At 38.0% G+C, this 20,479-nt stretch overlaps 1 protein-coding gene across 1 annotated transcript in view; it reads right to left on the minus strand.

Moving 5' to 3' along the window:
- Nucleotides 1-10,544: 10,544 nt before the first annotated feature.
- Nucleotides 10,545-20,479, minus strand: part of EDA2R (ectodysplasin A2 receptor) — a 53,546-nt gene continuing 43,611 nt past the window's right edge. The window contains 5 exon segments of the mRNA XM_017651250.3: nt 10,545-10,735; nt 10,738-10,761; nt 12,279-12,364; nt 12,894-12,942; nt 12,945-13,071. Of these exon segments, the coding sequence (XP_017506739.3) occupies nt 10,545-10,735; nt 10,738-10,761; nt 12,279-12,364; nt 12,894-12,942; nt 12,945-13,071 (477 nt within the window).

Consider the following 20,479-nt stretch of genomic DNA (forward strand, 5'->3'; position numbering starts at 1 on the left):
TGAGTAGTGTGGTCAAATCTCCTAGAATGAATGCATTGCATTCTATTTCCTCCTTTAATTCTCTTAGTATTTGTTTCACATAAGTTGGTGCTCCTGTATTGGATGCATAGAAATTTATAATGATTAAATCCTTTTGTTGGACTGAGCTGTTTATAATTATGTAGTGTCCTTATTTATCTCTTGTTACTTTCTTTGTTTTGAAGTCTATTTTATCTGATACAAGTACTGCAACACCTGCTTTTTTCTCCCTATTGTTTGAATGAAATATGTTTTTCCATCCTTTGACTTTCAGTCTATGCATGTCTTTGGGTTTGAGGTGAGTCTCTTGTAAGCAGCATATAGATGGGTCTTGCCTTTTTATCTATTCTATTCCTCTGTGTCTTTTGATTGGTGCATTCAGTCCATTTACATTCAGGGTGATTATTGAAATATATTCACTTATTGCCATTGCAGGCTTTAGATTTGTGGTTACTGAAGGTTCAAGGGTAGCTTCTTTATTATCTAATAATCATCTAACTTAACTCTCTTATTAAGCTATTTTAATCACAGTCTGATGATTCTTTATTTCTCTCCCTTTTTATTCCTCCTATTCCATTCTTTATATGTTAGGTGTTTTATTCTGTACTCTTTTGTGTTTTCTTTGGCTGCTTTTGTGATTAGTTCATTTTATTTTTTGCCTTTAGTTAGTATTTGGTTGGTCTTCTGTCTGCTGTGATTTTATTTTCTCTGTTGACATCTATTTAGCCTTAGGAGACCTTCCATCTAGAGCGGTCCCTTTAAAATATCTTGTAGAGGTGGTTTGTGGGAGACAAATTCCCTCAACTTTTGCTTATCTGAGAATTAATCTCTACTTCATATTTAAATGATAGTTGTGCTAGATACAGTATTTTTGGTTCAAGTCCCTTCTGTTTCATTGTTTCAAATGTATCATGCCATTCTCTTCTACCCTGTAATGTTTCTGTTGAGAAGTCTGATGATAGCCTGATGGGTTTTCCTTTGTAGTTGATGTTTTTTCTCTCTCTGGCTGCCTTTAATATTCTTCTCTTTTCTTTGATCTTTTCCATTTAAATTATTATGTGTCTTGGTGTTGTCCTCCTTCGGTCCTTTGTGTTGGGAGTTCTGTGGGCTTCCGTGGTCTGAGAGACTATTTCCAGCCTCAGTTTGGTAAAGTTTTCAGCAATTATTTCTTCAAAGACACATTCTATCCCTTTCTCTCTCTTTATTCTTCAGGTACTCCTATAATGCAAATATTGTTCCATTTTGATTGGTCACACAGTTCTCTTATTATTCTTTCATTTCTGGAGGTCCTTTTATATCTCTCTTCCTCAGCTTCTCTGTATTCCTGTTCTCTGATTTCTATTCCATTAATGGCCTCTTGCACCTCATCCTGTCTGCTCTTACATCCTTCCAGAGATTGTTTTATTCCTGTATTCTCCCTCCCTACTTGCTCCTTTAGCTCTTGCATATTTCTATGCAGGTCCATCAGCATGATTATGACCTTTATTTTGAATTCTTTTTCAGGAAGATTGGTTAAGTGTATCTCCCCAGGACCTCTCTCTGGGGTTGTCTGTGTAATTGTGGACTGGACCAAATTCTTCTGCATTTTCATGGTGATATAGGTAGTCATGTAGCACATGTGTCAGCTGGGAGAACAAATTCCTTTCCTGTTTGCTGGGAGCCTTTCCCTTCTCCACTGCTTGTGTTGGTTACCTGCCCTCCTGGAGCAGCCTCCTGATTAATCCCCTAAGCTGCTGTGGGTGGGGTAGCCATCGGAGTAACCCAGAGCCCTTGGGAAGTGGCAGGCATGCCTGGTGTGCTCTCCTGCAAGAGCAGTGCCCCTTCACTCCTTGCCCCAGTTTCCTCTGCCTGCACCAGGCAGCTTCCCACTGGCTGCAGCCTTTCAGTCTGGCCCGAGTGGCTACTCAACAGGAGGAAAATCCGGGCAGCTGCTGTGGGCATGGCCACTCCATGGCAGGTCCGCTGCCTCTGTGGGTGCATGTGGCCACAGCTGGGTTGCTTCACCACTGCCACAGGTGTGCTCGGCCGCTCGCCAGCTACTGAACCACTGTTTCGGGGGCTGCACCAGCTGGGCGAATGTCTGGCAGGCTGCTTATCACTGTGAGGGGCTTCAGGGCTCTGCTGCCACCCAGGGAGCTGTGGTGTCTGACCTTCCTCAGGATTTCAAGACTGATGGGCTGAGTGTGCCGGTACAATTTCATCCAGCCAGGAGGCTCCTGTCCCTTTAAGACTTTCAAAAAGTACTCGCTTTTCTTTTTTCCCAGGGGAGCCAGTTGCGGGGACCCTCTTGTAGATTTTCCTTTTCCATTTCTGTAATATCCAGCACACCATGCAGTGTGTGTCTGTGCTCCTGGTGTGGATTATTAGAGCTGGTTATTTAGCAATCCTGGGCTTCTACTCCCTCCTTTCCTCCCACTGCAGAGCTGGGGCAGTGGGAGCACTCAGGTCCTGCCAGGCTGTGGCTTGCATCTTACTCTCTTCATGAGATGCTGAGTTCTTGCAGATGTAGATGTAGCCAGGCTGTTGTACTGTATCCACTGGTCTCTCTTTAAGGAATAATTGTATTTGTTGTATTTTCAAAAATATATGTTTTTGGGAGGAGATTTCCACTGACCTACTCACACCACCATCTTGGTTCCTTCTCGTGTGGAAACCAGATTTTTGACCCTCTTCATTTCTCATGATCTTTATCCTGTGTGTTATACCTGTGTGTATATGATGCTATATGGCAAAAAGTACTTTGCAGATGGAATTAAGTTCATGGACCTTAAAATGGTGAGATCATAATAGATTACCCAGGTTGGCCCAATGTGATCATATGTGACCTTAAAAGTGTAAGAATGAGAAAGAGGTGTCATTAATGAGTATGAGAGAGATGTGATATGGAAAGGACTTAACCCACCATTGCCAGTTTTGAAATTGGAAAGGGGTAATGAGCTAAAGAATGTGGGTAGTCTCTAGAAATTGGAAATGGCCATCAGCTGAAAGTAAGGAAGTAAATGTGACCTCAGACTTATAACTGAAAGGAACTGCACTCTTCCATCTTCCTGAATGATCAAGGAATTGGATTATCCATTGGAGCTTCCATAAAGGGCTGCAACTCTGCCAGCGCTTTGATTTCAGCCTTTTGAAACTCTAAGCAGAGATCTAGCTGAGCCTGCAAAGCTTCTGATCTATGACAATGGTAAGATAATAAAATACGTGTTTAAGCCATCAAATTTGCAGTAATTTGTTATGATAATGATGGAAAACTAATACACCCTTTATACATAAGTCTTATATAACATCAGGGTAAAAAGTGGGAGCCTATGCTATGGGGTGTGTGTTTGTCCTCTACATTATTGTTGTGTTTTTTTTCTCATACTTAATTCATACTCGTCCTTGATGGAGATGAGATTACAGTGGAATGAATTTTATTACATATTTCCTCGAATTTCCACATTCACTCTTACCTCCAACATTATTGCCACACCCTGGCCAGTGAGCTCAAGTTGAGTCTTTTCATCTCCCCCTTCTATTTCTTTTTTTAAATTTTTATTATTTTTATTATTTTTTAATTTTTTTTATTTTGGTATCATTAATCTACAATTACATGAATAACATTATGTTTACTAGGCTCCCCCATTCAGCAAGTCCCCCCCAGATACCTCTTCACAGTCACTATCCATCAGCATAGTAAGATGCTGTAAAATCACAACTTGTCTGCTCTGTGTTGCATAGCCCTCCCCATGCCCCCCACACACTACACATGCTAATCATAATGCCACCTTTTTTCCCCACCCTTGTCCCTCCCTTTTCACCCATCCTCCACAGTCCCTTTCCCTTTGGAAACTATTAGTACATTCGTGGGTTCTGTGATTGTGCTGCTGTTTTGTTCCTACAGTTTTCCTTTGTTCTTATACTCCATATATGAGTGAAATCATTTGGTACTTGTCTTTCTCTGCCTGGCTTATTTCACTGAGCATAATACCCTCTAGCTCCATCCATATTGTTTCAAATGGTAGGATCTGTTTTTTTCTTATGCCTGAGTAATATTTCATTGTGTATATGTACCACCTCTTCTTTATCCATTCATCTACTGATGGACATTAAGGTTGCTTCCATATCTTGGCTACTGCAAATAGTGCAGCGATAAACATAGGGGTGCATCTGTCTTTTTCAAACTGGAGTGCTGCATTCTTGGGTAAATTCCTAGAAGAGGAGTTCCTGGGTCAAATGGTATTTCTATTTTGAGCATTTTGAGGAACCTCCATAATGCTCTCCACAATGGTTGAACTAATTTACATTCCCATCAGCAGTGTAGGAGGATTCCCCTTTCTCCACAACCTCGCCAGCATTTGTTGTTTGTCTTTTGGATGATGGTGATCCTTACTGGTGTGAGGTGATATCTCATTGTGATTTTAATTTGCATTTCTCTCATGACTAGCGATGTGGAGCATCTTCTCATGTGTCTGTTTGCCATCTGAATTTCTTCTTTGGAGAACTGTTTATTTAGGTCCTCTACCCATTTTTTAATTGGATTATTTGCTTTTTGTTTGTTGAGGTGTGTGAGCTCTTTATATATTTTGCATGTCAATCCTTTATCGGATCTGTCATTTATGACTATATTCTCCCATACTGTAGTATACCTTTTTGTTCTATTGATGGTGTCCTTTGCTGTACAGAAGCTTTTTAGCTTGATATAGTCCCATTTGTTCATTTTTGCTTCTGTTTCCCTTGCCTGGGGAGATATGTTCATGAAGAAGTCACTCATGTTTATGTCCATGAGATTTTTGCCTATGCTTTTTCTAAGAGTTTTATGGTTTCATGACTCACATTCAGGTCTTTGATCCATTTCGAATTTACTTTTCAATATGGGGTTAGACAGTGATCCAGTTTCATTCTCTTACATGTAGCTGTCCAGTTTTGCCAGCACCATCTGTTGAAGAGACTGTCATTTCCCCATTTTATGTCCATGGCTCCTTTATCATATATTAATTGATCATATATGTTTGGGTTAATGTCTGTAGTCTTTATTCTGTTCCACTGGTCTGTGGCCCTGTTCTGCCAGTACCAAATTATCTTGATAACTGTGATTTTGTAGTAGAGCTTGAAGTTGGGGAGTGAGATGCCCCCCACTTTATTCTTCCTTCTCAGGATTGCATTGGCTATTCGGGGTCTTTGGTATTTCAATATGAATTTTTGAACTATTTGTTCCAGTTCATTGAAGATTGCTTTTCATAATTTGATAGGGATTGCATAGAATCTGTAGATTCCTTTGGGCACGATGGCCATTTTGATTATATTAATTCTTCCTATCCAGGAGCATGGGATGAGTTTCCATTTGTTAGTATCCTCTTTAATTTCTCTTAAGAGTGTCTTGTAGTTTTGAGGGTATAAGTCTTTCACTTCTTTGGTTAGGTTTATTTCTAGGTATTTTATTCTTTTTGATGCAATGGTGAATGGAATTGTTTTCCTGATTTCTCTTTTTATTGATTCATTGTTAGTGTATAGGAAAGCTACAGATTTCTGTGTGTTAATTTTGTATCCTGCAACTTTGCTGTATTCTGATATCAGTTCTAGTAGTTTTGAAGTGGAGTCTTTAGGGCTTTTTATGTACAGTATCATATCATCTGCAAATAGTGACAGTTTAACTTCTTCTTTACCAATCTGGATTCCTTGTATTTCTTTGTTTTGTCTGATTGCCGTGGCTAGGACCTCCAGTACTATGTTAAATAACAGTGGGGAGAGTGGGCATCCCTGTCTGGTTCCCGATCTCAGAGGAAATGCTTTCAGCTTCTCGCTGTTCAGTATAATGCTGGCTGTGGGTTTATCATATATGGCCTTTATTATGTTGAGGTACTTGCCCTCTATTCCCATTTTGATGAGAGTTTTTATCATGAATGGATGTTGAATTTTGTCGAATGCATTTTCAGCATCTCTGGAGATGATCATGTGGTTTTTGTCCTTCTTTTTGTTGATGTGGTGGATGATGTTGATGGATTTTCGAATGTTGTACCATCCTTGCATCACTGTGATGTATCCCACTTTGACCTGGTCTATTTTCCTCTTGACGTATTTTTGAATTCGGTTTGCTAATATTTTGTTGAGTACTTTTGCATCTATGTTCATCAGGGTATTGGTCTGTAGTTTTTTTTTTGGTGGGGTCTTTGCCTGGTTTTGGTATTATGGTGATGTTGGCTTCATAGAATGAGATTTGGAGTATTCTGTCCACTTCTATTTTTTGGACAACTTTAAGGAGCTTGGGTGTTATGTCTTCTCTGTATGTCTGATGAAATTCCAAGGTAACTCCATCTGGCCCAGGGGTTTTGTTCTTGGGTAGTTTTTTGATTACTGTTTCAATTTCAGTGCTGGTAATTGGTCTGTTTAGATTTTCTGGTTCTTTATGGGTCAGTTTTGGGAGGTTGTATTTTTCTAAGAAGTTGTCTGTTTCTCCTAGGTTTTCCAGCTTGTTAGCATATAGGTTTTCATAGTATTCTCTACTAATTCTTTGTATTCTGTGGGGTCTGTCATGATTTTTCCTTTCTCGTTTCTAATTCTGTTGATGTGTGTTGACTCTCTTTTTCTTTTAATAATTCTGGCTAGAGGTTTATCTATTTTGTTTAGTTTCTCACAGAACCAGCTCTTCATTTCATTGATTTTTTCTATTGTTTTATTCTTCTAATTTTATTTATTTCTTCTCTGATCTTTATTATGTCCCTCCGTCTGCTGACCTTAGGCCTCATTTGTTCTTCTTTTTCCAATTTTGATAATTGTGACTTTAGTCTATTCATTTGTGATTGTTCTTCCTTCTTTAAATATGCTTGGATTGCTATATACTTTCCTCTTAAGACTGCTTATGCTGTGTCCCACAGAAGTTCGGGCTTTGGGTTATTGTTGTCATTTGTTTTCATATATTGTTGGATCTCCAGTTTAACTTAGTCATTGATCCATTGATTATTTAGGAGCATGTTGTTAAGCTTCCATGTGATTATGAGCCTTTTTGCTTTCTTCGTACAATTTATTTCTGGTTTGATACCTTTGTGGTCTGAAAAGTTGGTTGGTAGGATTTCAGTCTTTTGGAATTTACTGAGGATCTTTTTGTGGCCTAGTATGTGGTCTATTCTGGAGAATTTTCCATGTGCAGTTGAGAAGAATGTATATCCTGTTGCTTTTGGATCTAGAGTTCTATAGATGTCTAGGTCTGTTCTACAGGTCCATCTGTTCTACTGTGTTGTTCAGTGCCTCTGTGTCCTTACTTATTTTCTTTCTGGTGGATCTGTCCTTTGGGGTGAGTGGTGTGTTAAAGTCTCCCAAAATGAATGCATTGCATTCTATTTCCTCCTTTAATTCTGTTAGTATTTGTTTCACATATATTGGTGCTCCTGCATTGGGTGCATATATGTATATAATGGTTATATCCTCTTGTTGCACTGAGCCCGTTATCATTATGTAATGTCCTTCTTTATCTCTTGTTACTTTCCTTATTTTGAAGTCTATTTTGTCTGATACTAGTATTGCAACACCTGCTTTTTTCTCTCTGTTGTTTGCATGAAATATTTTTCTCCAACTCTTGACTTTTAATCTGTGTATGTCTTTGGGTTTAAGGTGAGTCTCTTGTAAGCAGCATATAGATGGGTCTTGCTTTTTTATCCATTCTGTTGCTCTGTGTCTTTTTATTGGTGCATTCAGTCCATTTACATTTCAGGAGATTATTGAAAGTTATGTACTTAATGCCATTGCAGGCTTTAGATTTGTGGTTACCAAAGGTTCAAGGTTATCTTGTTTACTACCTTACTGTGTGACCTAACTCGGTTATTGAGCTGTTATAAACACAGTCTGATGATTATTTCTTTCCCTTCCTTTTCCTCCTCCTCCATCCTTCATATGTTGGGTGTTTTGTTCTGTGCTCTTATTAGGAGTTCTCCCATTTAGAGCAGTCCCTCTAAGATACCCTGTAGAGGTGGTTTGTGGGAGGCAAATTCCCTCACCTTCTGCTTGTCTGGGAATTGTTTAATCCCTCTTTCATATTTAAATGATAATCGTGCTGGATACAGTATCCTTGGTTCAATGCCCTTCTGTTTCATTGCATTCAATATGTCATGCCAATCTCTTCTGGCCTGTAAGGTTTCTGTTGAAAAGTCTGATGGTAGTTGGATGGGTTTTCCTTTGTAGGTGACCTTTTTACTCTCTTGGGCAGCCTTTAGTACTCTGTCCTTGTCCTTTATCTTTACCATTTTAATTATTATGTGTCTTGGTGTTGACCTCTTTGGATCCCGTCTCTCAGGAGTTCTGTGTGCCTCCATAGTCTGAGCACCTATTTCCTCCTCTTAGTTTGGGGAAGTTCTCAGCAATTATTTCTTCAAAGACACTTTCTATCCTTTTTTCTCTCTTCTTCTTCTGGTACCCCTATAACGAGGATATTGTTCCTTTTGGATTGGTCACACACTTCTCTTAATATTGTTTCATACCTGGAGATCCTTTTATCTCTCTCTCTGCATCAGCTTCTGTGCGTTCTTGTTCTCTGATTTCTATTCCATCAATGGCCTCTTGCATCTTATCCTTTCTGCTTATAAATCCTTCCAGAGTTTGTTTCACTTCTGTAATCTCCCTCCGGACATCTGTAATGTCCCTCCAGATGTCTGTAATCTTCCTCTGGACTTCATCCCTTAGCTCTTGCATATTTTCCTGCAGCTCTGTCACCATGTTTATGATTTTCATTTTGAATTCTTTTTCAGGGAGACTGGTTATTTCTGCCTCTGCAGATCCTTTCTCAGGTGTAATTATCTTGGACTCGATCAGATTTTTTTGCCTTTTCATCTTAATAGCAGTAGCTGTAGGCAGGTTGTGGGTGTGTCAGTTGGGAGAAGAAAGTCCTTTCCTGCTTGCTGGCTACCTGCTCTTCTGAAGCAGCCACCGGGTTAATCTCCTAAGATGCTGTGGGCCGGGTGTCTGTCAGAGCAACGCGGATCCTTGCAGGGAGTGGCAGGCAGGCCAGGTGCACTCCTCCATGTTAGTGGTGACCCTGCTGGGCAGATGTGTGGCAGCAGCGGCTTTTGATTCTGGCCCTGGTGGCTGTGCATTGGGCTCGGATTCCAGTCAGCTCCTGGGAGTGTGCCTGCTCCCTCTGGCTCTGCTGCCGGTGCACGCAGGGCTTTTCCATACAGGCTTCTACCAGGCTCTGGCTTCACTTCCACCGGTGCATGCGAGCCGTGCCCGGGCTGTTCAGTCGCACCGCTGCAGACTAGCCCAAGCCTGTCCTGCGGTGTATGGATCTGCTCTCGGTTCCTTCCAGTGCTTTGGCCCCTGGTGTGTGCTCCCTCTCTCCTGCTACTGGGCCCATGTGTCAGGGTCCACACCAGTTGGAGGAACAACTGGCAGGTTGCCTATTCCTGTGTGAGTCTTCACAGCTGCACTGCCTCCATTTAGGGCACCTACATTTCCCCGGTATTCCCAGCTGCCCGGAGAACTTCGTCCAGCTATAGGGTCCCTGTCTCTTTAAGACTTGAATAAAGCACTCGCTTTTCTTTTGTCTCAGGGGCACTGGTTGCGTGGAGCTGCCCACTGGTTTTGCTTTTCCATTTCTCTAATATCCAGCACCCCATGCACCTTGTGTCTGCGTTCCGGGTGCAGATTTCTATAGCTGGTTGTTTAGCAGTCTTGGGCTTTCACTCCCTCCCTGTTCCGACTCCTTCCCACCGGGTTTTGGGGTGGAGGATCATTTGGGTCCTGCCTGGCCGTGGCTTGTATCTTACCCCCTTCGTGTGATGCTGTATTCTCACAGATGTAGATGTGTCCTGGCTGTTGTACTGCACCCACTGGTGTCTCTTTCAGGAATAATTGTATTTATTGTATTTTCATAAATACATATGTTTTGGGGAGGAGATTTCCTCTGAACTACTCATGCCACCATCTTCCTGTGATCCCCCTGCCCAGCTTATTTTAGCCATACCTATGTGCTATATTTCCTTCTCTGATCCTAACAAAGTAATCTGAAACCTGGAAAAAAGACTAATTTAGTAAGCAAGCCCAACTATAAACAGCCCAAGAAGTTAAGAATTAAGATTCTCAACTTACTTCAGCAAACAGGCATCTACCCAGCCCACCTTGGGGGCAGGGTAGGCAGTCTTAATTTACATGCTCCCAGAGGACAACTGCTATCTTGAGAAAGAATCAGAGCTGAAAATCTCCTCTGTTACTCATCAAGAATGAGCATTCTGGGACCACTCAACAAGTCTTCACTCCTAACCCTTTACCCTCATTCCTGAAAATCCTCAACCATGCATAAAACCCCTAGACAATGAGCCAACCACGGACTCTCTTGTCCCCTCCTGGCATGAGCCAGGATATTTATTCTCTCACTTTATTTCTTAATAAAGGCCTGTATCTTGCTCTCCTATCTTGAGTGTTTGTGAAGCTCATTCTTCAGCTTCGTGAACAAGAACCCTGGCATCAATACCATCCATAAAGAGTCCACCCCTGGGGTTTTCCAGCACTGTAGGGAAGGCCCATTAACTCTCAACACCAGAAAAAATTACTCTCTTCTGCTAATCAGAGCCTTTCTCCTGATTCATGTAATATATGAAGCAGCTACCCTTACCACGCTGGCAATGTCTGTTGAAGAGCCACTAGCAATAGAGAAAGAAGGGCCCAGGAAGGCCAAGGTAAATACCACCAAACAGACTTCTCACCAGTGCAAGAAGTGTGACCTCTTGATGGGGCACTGTGAGTACATCTTCCTAACTAAACTCAACTGGAAGGCACCTGTGAGATAAGAACGTTGGGGGAGGTCAGTAGTCACACTGTTACCTCCTCAGGCCATCACCTTCTTCTTTGGGTCTTCCCCAATTAGGCTGCTAAGCTAGGTTTGCTTCTTTGTACAGCAGGCAAAAGTGTAAAGAACAAAGTGAAGAAACTCACATATAGTTCTCATATAGTATAAATTAGTACAATTATTTGGAAATGCACATATCCTCTGGTCTTTCCACATCACACCCATTATGTAACCTAGAAAAATGGAAATGAACTAAAATATTCAGCATAAGACATGGGATAAATAAATAATTATATAATCCTATTAGGTAACATTATTACAAAGCTCTTAAATGATGTGCATGTATTAATATAAATAATCCAGAGGGGAAAAGAAAATTAGAGTATATAGTTTGATATCATTTATACTAAAGATATGAAATATAAAATAATTTCATAAATTACCTATGAATATATACATATATTAAAAATAATACAAATATTAAAACATTGGGTGGAGAATATTGTGCAGTCATGGTGCTCATAATGCTCATATCCACATTCTTCCCAACATTTTGCATACACCCTTGTAGTAAGGCAATCACAATTTTTCTGGTCAATGGTCTGTGTGTAGAAGTAATGTGTGTCAATTGTAGACTGGAGTAATTAAGAGCCAGTATGTCTCTTCTATCTCTTCCCCTGTCCCACCAAGCTGGAAGCCACATGGTCTAGATGGAGGTAGTCTTTGCATAGCAAAAAATAAAGTTTTGTAGTATTAAGTCACTGGGACTTGATAATTTGCTACTGCAGCATAGCCTACTAATAAGATACATACAATTTAATGACAGTGGCTACTTCTGGGGAGGTAGGGAGAGCACCAAAATGGAATACCATTAGATCTGTGGATTCTTGTTCTTTTAAAAAAAATCTGAAGCAAATATGTAAAATGTTAATATTTAATAATTATGGATGTTTTGTAACTGAACATTTTTATTTTTATCTTTTTCTACATGTTAAGTATTTCTGCATATTTGAATTTATGATTTAAAAAATATGACAATAAATTAAAAAGAATAAGTAAATAGGCATACAGCTGGTAAATACATAAAAATGATAGACAGACAATTGGATAGTGACATATGCACAGACTAGGTTGTAGTACTTCATTCAGTCTTTTATTAGTCCTAAGCACTAAGGACTCCTACAAACTTCATATCACCACAGGTTTACAAATATTAGCATTTATAAATTGCTCTCTAACCCTATAATTTCATTAGAGCTAGACAGGTATCCCATGAGGTATGAAGAACAATAAATATCATGACTAATATATATTTTTCAGAAGAGGGAAATGAAGTTCAATCATTTTCAAGGACTTGCAGAGGGGTATACATTGTGGAACCAGGATCCAAATCTGATTCCCTTGCCTATCTACTCTACTGGAAGAAGTAAGTGAAATCTTTTCTACTACATCTTGTTGCTACCCAAAGGACTGGAGAGGAAAGGGAAAAATAGGACTAGATACACACACTGAATCTCAGAGGTGGTGGTCCACTTTGTGCTTGGGATGCACTCTTGGTCCTGCAGGCCTCCAATACGTGGTTTTTTGTAGAATCTGTGGTCAGAGCAATAAGGGATAGTAAGGTAATCAAACAAGGAATGCACCTGGATTGGTCCTTCCTGATACCATAGTCTTGCCCTCATGGAACTCAGCACCCACCCATACCCCTCATGAGTTATCTGTTTCTAGTCTGATTCTGACTCAGAGTCCAAGACACTCCACCTCTTCCCCCATTCACCACACCATATAGCCACGAAGAGGAACTACTGTCATAAGAGAAGGGAGCATTGCTTTGATGCCAACTGCTTCCTGGTTTTTAGGTCTACAGTGAGATTTACCGTGAATCTTGGGCCTGGACTAAGCATGTCAGCATGATGTAAAAGCAATTAAGTACTCATCTGTGGCTGACTGTGCTCTAGGTACTTTTTAGAGGGATCTTGGGAAGACAATGCTTCTCATGGGAGTTTAAAGTTATCATGATATGGACAGAATACTTCAACTAGGCTCTGAGAAGTAAGGATGAGGGAGACCTCCAAGGGCTAGAGAAGGCCCAGAAGTGCATGGTCTCATACAGTGGGCTTACCTAGGCAGACAGTCTCCACAGACAGCATTAGAGTTGGCTGTACAGTTACCTTCTGGACACGATTTATGACAGCACAGGTGATGCAAGTCTGACATCCATGGTGGCCCCAGCTGCTTTTATATCTGCAGGGAGGGCAGGCTGTGCAGTATGCATCTCCACCCTCTCCATAACCACAGTCCTGCAGAGAGATAGGAGCCACTAACATTGTTCTACAGGAATTTGGAGACAATATCAACTATGAGACAAGTGGACATTGTACAGAGTAGTGTTTTACAAGCTGCAAGTTGTAACCCATTACCAAGTTCATGAAATCAACTTACTAGGTTACAACTAGCACTGAAAATTGAAACAGGACAAAAGAAAATAATTATTTCAAGTATCGTGCATAGCATTCACTAAAACTGGTATTTATATGAGTTAGTATAGTCTAGGTTATGCTATGGCAAAAAGCAAATTCCAAATCTCAGTGTCTCAAAACAATAAAAAGTTTCTCACTCACATCATTTGTCTAGCAGAGGTTTCCCAGGGTTCTGCTTTACATTATTCTTAATGGGTTACCCAGGGTAACAAAGGCTTTATCTTTGTGCTTCCATGATTGGAGCATCACGGAAAAGAAAATATTGTGAACTGTGTACTGCCTTTTAAAGTTTTCCCAGAAATCATTTTGCTCACAAGTCTTTGATTACATATATCACCTGATCATTAGCAACTGCAAAAATAAAAGAAAGTGCAAGTCTTCAACATGCCAGGATGTGGAGAGCTGGTTGCAATGGATGAATAGCTGTAATCATGACCTACCTCAATATTGTTTTGTAAAACTTTTATGATAAAATATAAGAAGTACGTGTGGAGTTGTGATGAAAAAATTATTTCTTACTCTTGATAGCAGTCAAAAATTTGTGGATGTCAATGGTACAGAGGAGAGAAGAGTGATCCAGCTGGCTCTTGTCTCAATTATGGTACTGACTCCATGTAACTTTGACCAGCCCATCTTCATTTCTGGGTATCAGAAGCCCCAGGATCTGAAGAGCCTAAAATAGGTGGCCCCTTAATATTCTTCTAGCTCTAAAATTGTAACCTAGGAACAAGATTCCTGCCTTATATGTCATAGGTCTTTCTCAAAGACACAACTGTAGTTATGAAGGGATATCAGCTATTCGCTAGTTGTGGCAGAAGTTGGCTGGTTGTTCACCAAAATTATTGCCCTTTCTTCCTGGGAATAACACTAGTTAACACTCCCTAACCCTACTGAAGTTAGGTGGAATGGTGTGCCTAATTTCTAGCCAATGGAATATGGATAAAATGATGTGTGCCTCTCCCAGGCCTGGCCCCAAAAAACTGCCTTTATGCTTAGTTGATATTTAAAATATCCTTAATTTTCTTTATACTTTGACTTTCTGATACATAGGGACACCCAAGGAAATGTTGAAATTAATTAAAAATGATAGTGGACATCAAGGAAATGGAGGAGGCAGGAGTTCCAAACTTTCATTCCCTCAAAGAATCATAGAGAAGCAAGCAGAACCTGTCAGAATCAATGTTTTCAGAACACAGTAAAGGTTTACAGAAATGAATAAAATACTGAATCAAGAAAAATGCAATTCGAAAATGGTAGGAAAGGTTTGTGACCCTTTTACTTGCTCTCATAGTACCCCTTATCCCAAAGCAGCACCAGTCCTAAAGTGAAAGCAGGCAGTCTTAAAGTGGCAGCAGTTTGTGCTCCTAGTTTGAGACCTTCATCTCTAGTTCCAAAGTGAGCTGAGCAAAACTTATTCACTCAATTACTGTGTATATTTGCTTTAACTTGTCTGGGGGGCTACCTGAAGGACAAATACAAGGTACTCACCTCCGTTTCACTCAATTCAGAATGCAGATTGGAAAAGGGTGTAAATTTGTTTTAAAACGTTCCAAAGCAAATGAAAACCAAAGATGCCTGGGACAATAAATTATGCACGAAGATATAATACACGGCCTAAGCCTGGGAGCAAAAGCTGGGTGAGATTCTTTAGGAAATTATGATATTCAAAAGCACTCATATATATGGAGGGATTTAGAAAGGCACATGCATGCCCAGGGCAAAACACATGCTTAGAAAAGACTGGCAAACCCCAAAGCTTTCACATTGTGCTGATCCAAAGGCTAAGTGCAAGTTTGACTAAGTGTTGAAGGAATGCTTTAGCACAGAGCAAATATGCAAAGACTGGAAGAGGTACATGCTTTTGTTTTTGTTTTTGTGATAGTCATTTGGTCTCTTAAATCCTGATATTCATAGAAATCTGTCAAAATATTAGCAGAATATGATCTAAATTAATACAGACTTCAGCGACAACATATGGCAAGGGATACAGTCCTTGCAAAAATAATTTGGAAAAAAACACCTAATAAATGGACTACTATAGCCTTCAACAAATAAAGTTTAAAACACCCACCTAAATGTGGGGAAGGGGTAGAATATGATTTAAAGAGTAACATTATAACACAAAAATGACCAGTTTTCAACAACAAAAAATTACAAGGCATACAAAGAAACAGAAATGCATAACCCATTTAAAGGAACACATAAAACTGACAGAGACTACTTCTGAGGAGGTCCAGACACTGGAATTACTAGACAAAGATTAAAGAGTACAGATGTACCTCAGCGATATTGTGATTTTAGTTCTAGACCACCATAAACAAAGCAGATACAGCAATAAAGTGAGTCAAATGATATATTCTTGTTTCCCATTGCATATAAAAGTTATGTTTACATTATACTGGAATCTATTAGGTATTCAATAGCATTATACATAGAAAAACACAATATATATACTTTAATTAAAATATGTTATTGCTAAAATTGCTAGTCATCATCTGAGTTTCCAGTGAATTGTTATCTTTTTACTGATGGAGGGTCTTGTCTTGCTGTTGATGGCTGCTGACTGATCAAGGTGGTGGTTACTGAAGGTTGTGGTGGCTGTGACAATTTCTTAAAATGAGACAGCAATGATGTTTGCTGCAGTGAATAATTCTTCCTTTCACAATTTCTATGTAGCATGTGGTACTGTTTGATATCATTTTACCCACAGTAGAACTTCTTAAAAAATTCAAGGCAATCCTCTCAAAACCTTCCCTGCCTTATCAACTAAATTTATGTAATATTCTGTATTTTCTTCTGTCATTTCAACTATTCACAGTATCTTCACTGGAAATAGATTCTATCTTAATAAACCACATTCTTTGCTCATCCATAGGAAGTAACTCCTCATCCATTAAAGTTTGATCATGAGATTTCAGTAACTCAGTGACATCTTCAGATTCTACTTCTAATTCTAGTTCTTTTGCTGTTTCTTCCACATCTGCAGTTGCTTTCTTCACAAAAGTCTTTAACCCCTGAAATTCATCCATGAGATTTTTATTCACTTTTTCCAAATTCGTATTAACTTTGATATTTTGACTTCTTTCATGAATCACAACTGTTCTTAATGGAATCAAGAATGGTGAATCCTTTCCATAAAGTTTCAATTTACAAAACAATTTCAACTTACTTTGTCCAAATCCATGATAAAAATCACTAAGTATGGCAGATTAATTTTATGAAATGTATTTCTTAACTAGAGTTAAAAATCAAAATTTTCCTTTGATCTATGGGCTGAAGAATGGATGCTATGTTAGAAGGCAATGAAACAACATACATCCTGTTATACATCTCCATCAGAGCTTTTGGGTGACCAGGTACATTGTCAGTGAGCAGTCATATTTTGAAAGGAATCTTCTTTTTTTCTGAGAAAAAGTTTAAAAACTATTCACTAAAACATGGTGTAAATAGATGTGGTGTTATCTAGGCTTTGTTGTACATCAGCATTTGCTGCTTTATCTTGTGTTTCAATGGAGATGGCTTCTTTCCTTAAATTCTGTAGACCAGCCTCTGCTGGCTTCACACTTTTCTTCTGCATCTTCCTTACCTCTATCAGCCTTCACAGATTGAAGAGAGTTGGGTCCTTGCTCTAGATTAGGCTTTTGCCTAAGGAATATTGTGGCTGTTTTCATCTTCTATCCAGGCCAATAAAACTTTCTCCCTTCCGTAATAAGGATGTTTTGTTTTCTTACCATTTGTATGTTCACTAGAGTAGCACTTTTAATTTATTTCAAGAACTTTTCCTTTGCATTTACTATTTGGCTAACAATTTGGCTGAAAAGGCCTAGCCATCAGCCTATCTCAGCTTTCAGCATGCCTTCTTCACTAAATAATTTCTAGCTTCTAATTTAAAGTGAGACAGTTGGCTCTTCTTTTCACTTGAATACTTAGTGGACATGTAGGGTTAATAATTGGCCTAATTTCAATATCATTGTATTTCAAGGAATAGGGGTCAGAGGAGAGGGAGAGAGACTTGGACATGACTAGTCAGCAGAGTAGTCAGAACACACAAATCTATCAATTAATTTTGCATCTTAATATGAGAAAAGTTTGCAGAACGACCAAACAATTACAATACTAACATTAAAGTTCACTTGTCACAGATAACCGTAACAAATACAACAATGAAAATGCTTTAAATATTGTGAGAATTACCAAAATGTGACACATAGACATGAAGTGAGCAAATGTTATTAGAAAATGGTTACAACAGACATGCTTGACACAGGGATGTAACAAACTTTCAACTTGTAAAATAGCCCAATATCTAAAATATATTTGTACTATCTTAAATATGTTTAAAGAAAAAATATACAGACAAAGAATTAAGGGAAATAAAAGTTTAAGTGTATGAACAATGGAAATATCAAATAAAAATGTAGAACAAAATGAAGGAGAAATATTGGAGTTAAAAAATAAAATAATTGAGATTAAAATTTCACTAGTAGAATTCAACAGCAGATCTGAGCAAGCAGAAGAAAGATGAGCACACCTGAAAGTAAGACAGGTGAACCTATCAAGTCTGATAGGTAGAAATAAAAAAGAATGAAGAATGTAAAGAAAACCTAAAAGACCCTCAAGTGGACTAACATACACATTATGGGAATCTCAAAAGGAAAATAGAAATATAAAGGAACAGAAAGAATATTTGAAGTTATAATGCCTGAAAGTTTCCTAAATTTGGCAAATAAACATTCCACAATAACCAATGAACTTCCAAGAAGGAAAAATTCAGAGATATATATTGTGTCATAACCAAATGTGGATAGCCAAAGACAAACAGAAAATCTTGAAGTAGCAAGAGAGAAACAGCTTGTCAAGTACAATGGGTCTTCAGTAAAATTAAGTCAGTTTTTCTTCAGAAGATCTGGAGGCTGAAAGAATTCTATATCCAGCAAAAATATCCTCTAAAGATAAGGGAGAAATCAAAACATTCATAGATAAACAAAAGCTGAGGTTTTGATACTACTGGGCCTATACTACAAGAAATGCTAAAGGGACTTCTTCAGGCTAAAAAGAAAGGACACTGGATAATAACTGAAAGCCATACAAAGAAACAAATATCTCTGGTTAAGATAAATACATGGACATATGTAGAATGCAGCATTTTTGCATATTTTGTTTGTATCTCAACCTTTTATTTCCTATGTGATTTAAAAGTAAAATAAATAATAATAAAAATCTATGCTATTGGACACACAATGATTAAGATAACAACAAATATGACAACATTAACAGAAATAGAGGTGAGACAAAGCTGTATAGGAGTATAATGTTTGTATGGTATTGAAGTTAAATTGATATCAATTCAAACTGCACTGTTAAAATTTAGAACACACATGGGAATCTGCATGATAATCACAAATAAAATATCTAAAAATACACACAAAATAAATTATAAGGGCATTAAAATCTCTCACTGAAATAAATCAACAGAAAAACAAGCAATGATGTAGAAAATGAGGGACAAAAACTGTTACAAGACATTCATAAAACAACAACATGACAAAAGTACTCTCTTATCTGTATACATCTTATGTCAATGGATTAAACTTTACAAATATAGAGATTGGTACACTGGATTAAAAAAACATGATCCACCTATCTATGAGATGCACTTTAGATCTAAAGACACAAATAGATTGTAAGTGAAAGGATAGAAAACATATTCCATACAAACAGTACCAAAAAGAGACCTGAGGTGTGTATATTGATGTCAGACAAAATAGACTTTAAATGAAAAATTCTAAAACAGTCAAGATATTTTATGTTGATAAATGGTCCATACATTAAGAATATGTATCAATTATGAAAATATATGCACCAAACAAGAGAGCCACAAAATCTACAAAGAAAGCATTGACAGAATTTAAGTGCTTCATAGCAGTTCTACAAAAATAGTTAGAGGCTTCAAAGCCCCACTTTCAATAATAGATTGAATATCTAGAGAGAAGAACAATAATGATAAATCTGGCTTTAACAATGCTATAAACCAACTAGACTTAATTGACATAGAGCACTACACCGAACAAATGAATAATACACAGTCTTTTCAATTACACATGAAACATTCTTCAGGATTGATCATAGGTTATAAAACAAGTATCAATTGGTTTAAAAATGTTGAAATCATACAAAGTGCCTCTTCTGACCATAGAGAATGAAGTTATAAGTCAGTAACAGAAGGAAAAGTTCAGAATATACAAGTACGTGGAAATTAAATACTACTCACTTAAACAATCAGTGGGTCACAGAAAAAAATCACAAAGGAAACCAGAAATTACTCAAGAGATCAATGAAAATAAAAATACAACATACCAAAATTTATGAGCTAGAGCAAAGGCAATAGTGCTCAGATGGAAATCTATTACCAGTACATGTGTAAATTAAAAAGAAAAAAAGAGATCTCAAGTCAACAATCTAACTTTGTAACTTGAGTAACTAGGAAAGAAGAGCAAACTAAACTCAACTCTAGCAGGAAGAAGGGAATAATAAAGATTAGAGTGGAGATAAGTAAAACAGAGAGGAGAAAAACAATAGAATCAATGAAACTAAAATTCAATTATCTGAACATATCAACAAAATTGACACTCCTTTAGCTATATTGATAAAGAAAATAAGAGAATATGAAAATTATTAAGTCAGAAATGGAAGTAGAGAGAATATTACCAACATTACAGAAATAAAAAGGAATTATAAAAGAATATTGTAAACAATTATGCACCAACAAATTAGATAATCTAGATGAAATGGATATATTCCTAGAAATCCACAAATGAAGCTGATTGAAGAAGAAATAGATAATATTAGCAGATCTATAACAAGTACACAAAATCAAATCAGTAATTGAAACCTGTCAATGAAAAGTACAAGATCAGATTGTGAGTTTTACCAAGTATTTAAATTGACACTAATCTTTCTCAAAATCCTCCAAACAATTAAAGAAACGGGAACACTTCTTAACTCATTTTATGAGGAGAGCAATAACCTGATAAAATGTAAGATTAAAAACACATCACAGGAAAAGGAAATTACACACCACATGAATATTCATGCAAAAATCCTCAAAAATACACTATATGGTATATTAAAATGATTACACACCAAGTGGAATTTACCACAGGGATAGAAGTGTGATTTAACATAAGAAAATCAATGTTCATACAGCTTATTAATATGAGAATGGAGG

This window comes from Manis javanica, chromosome X, assembly GCF_040802235.1.
Source record: "Manis javanica isolate MJ-LG chromosome X, MJ_LKY, whole genome shotgun sequence".
Lineage (NCBI taxonomy): Eukaryota > Metazoa > Chordata > Mammalia > Pholidota > Manidae > Manis > Manis javanica.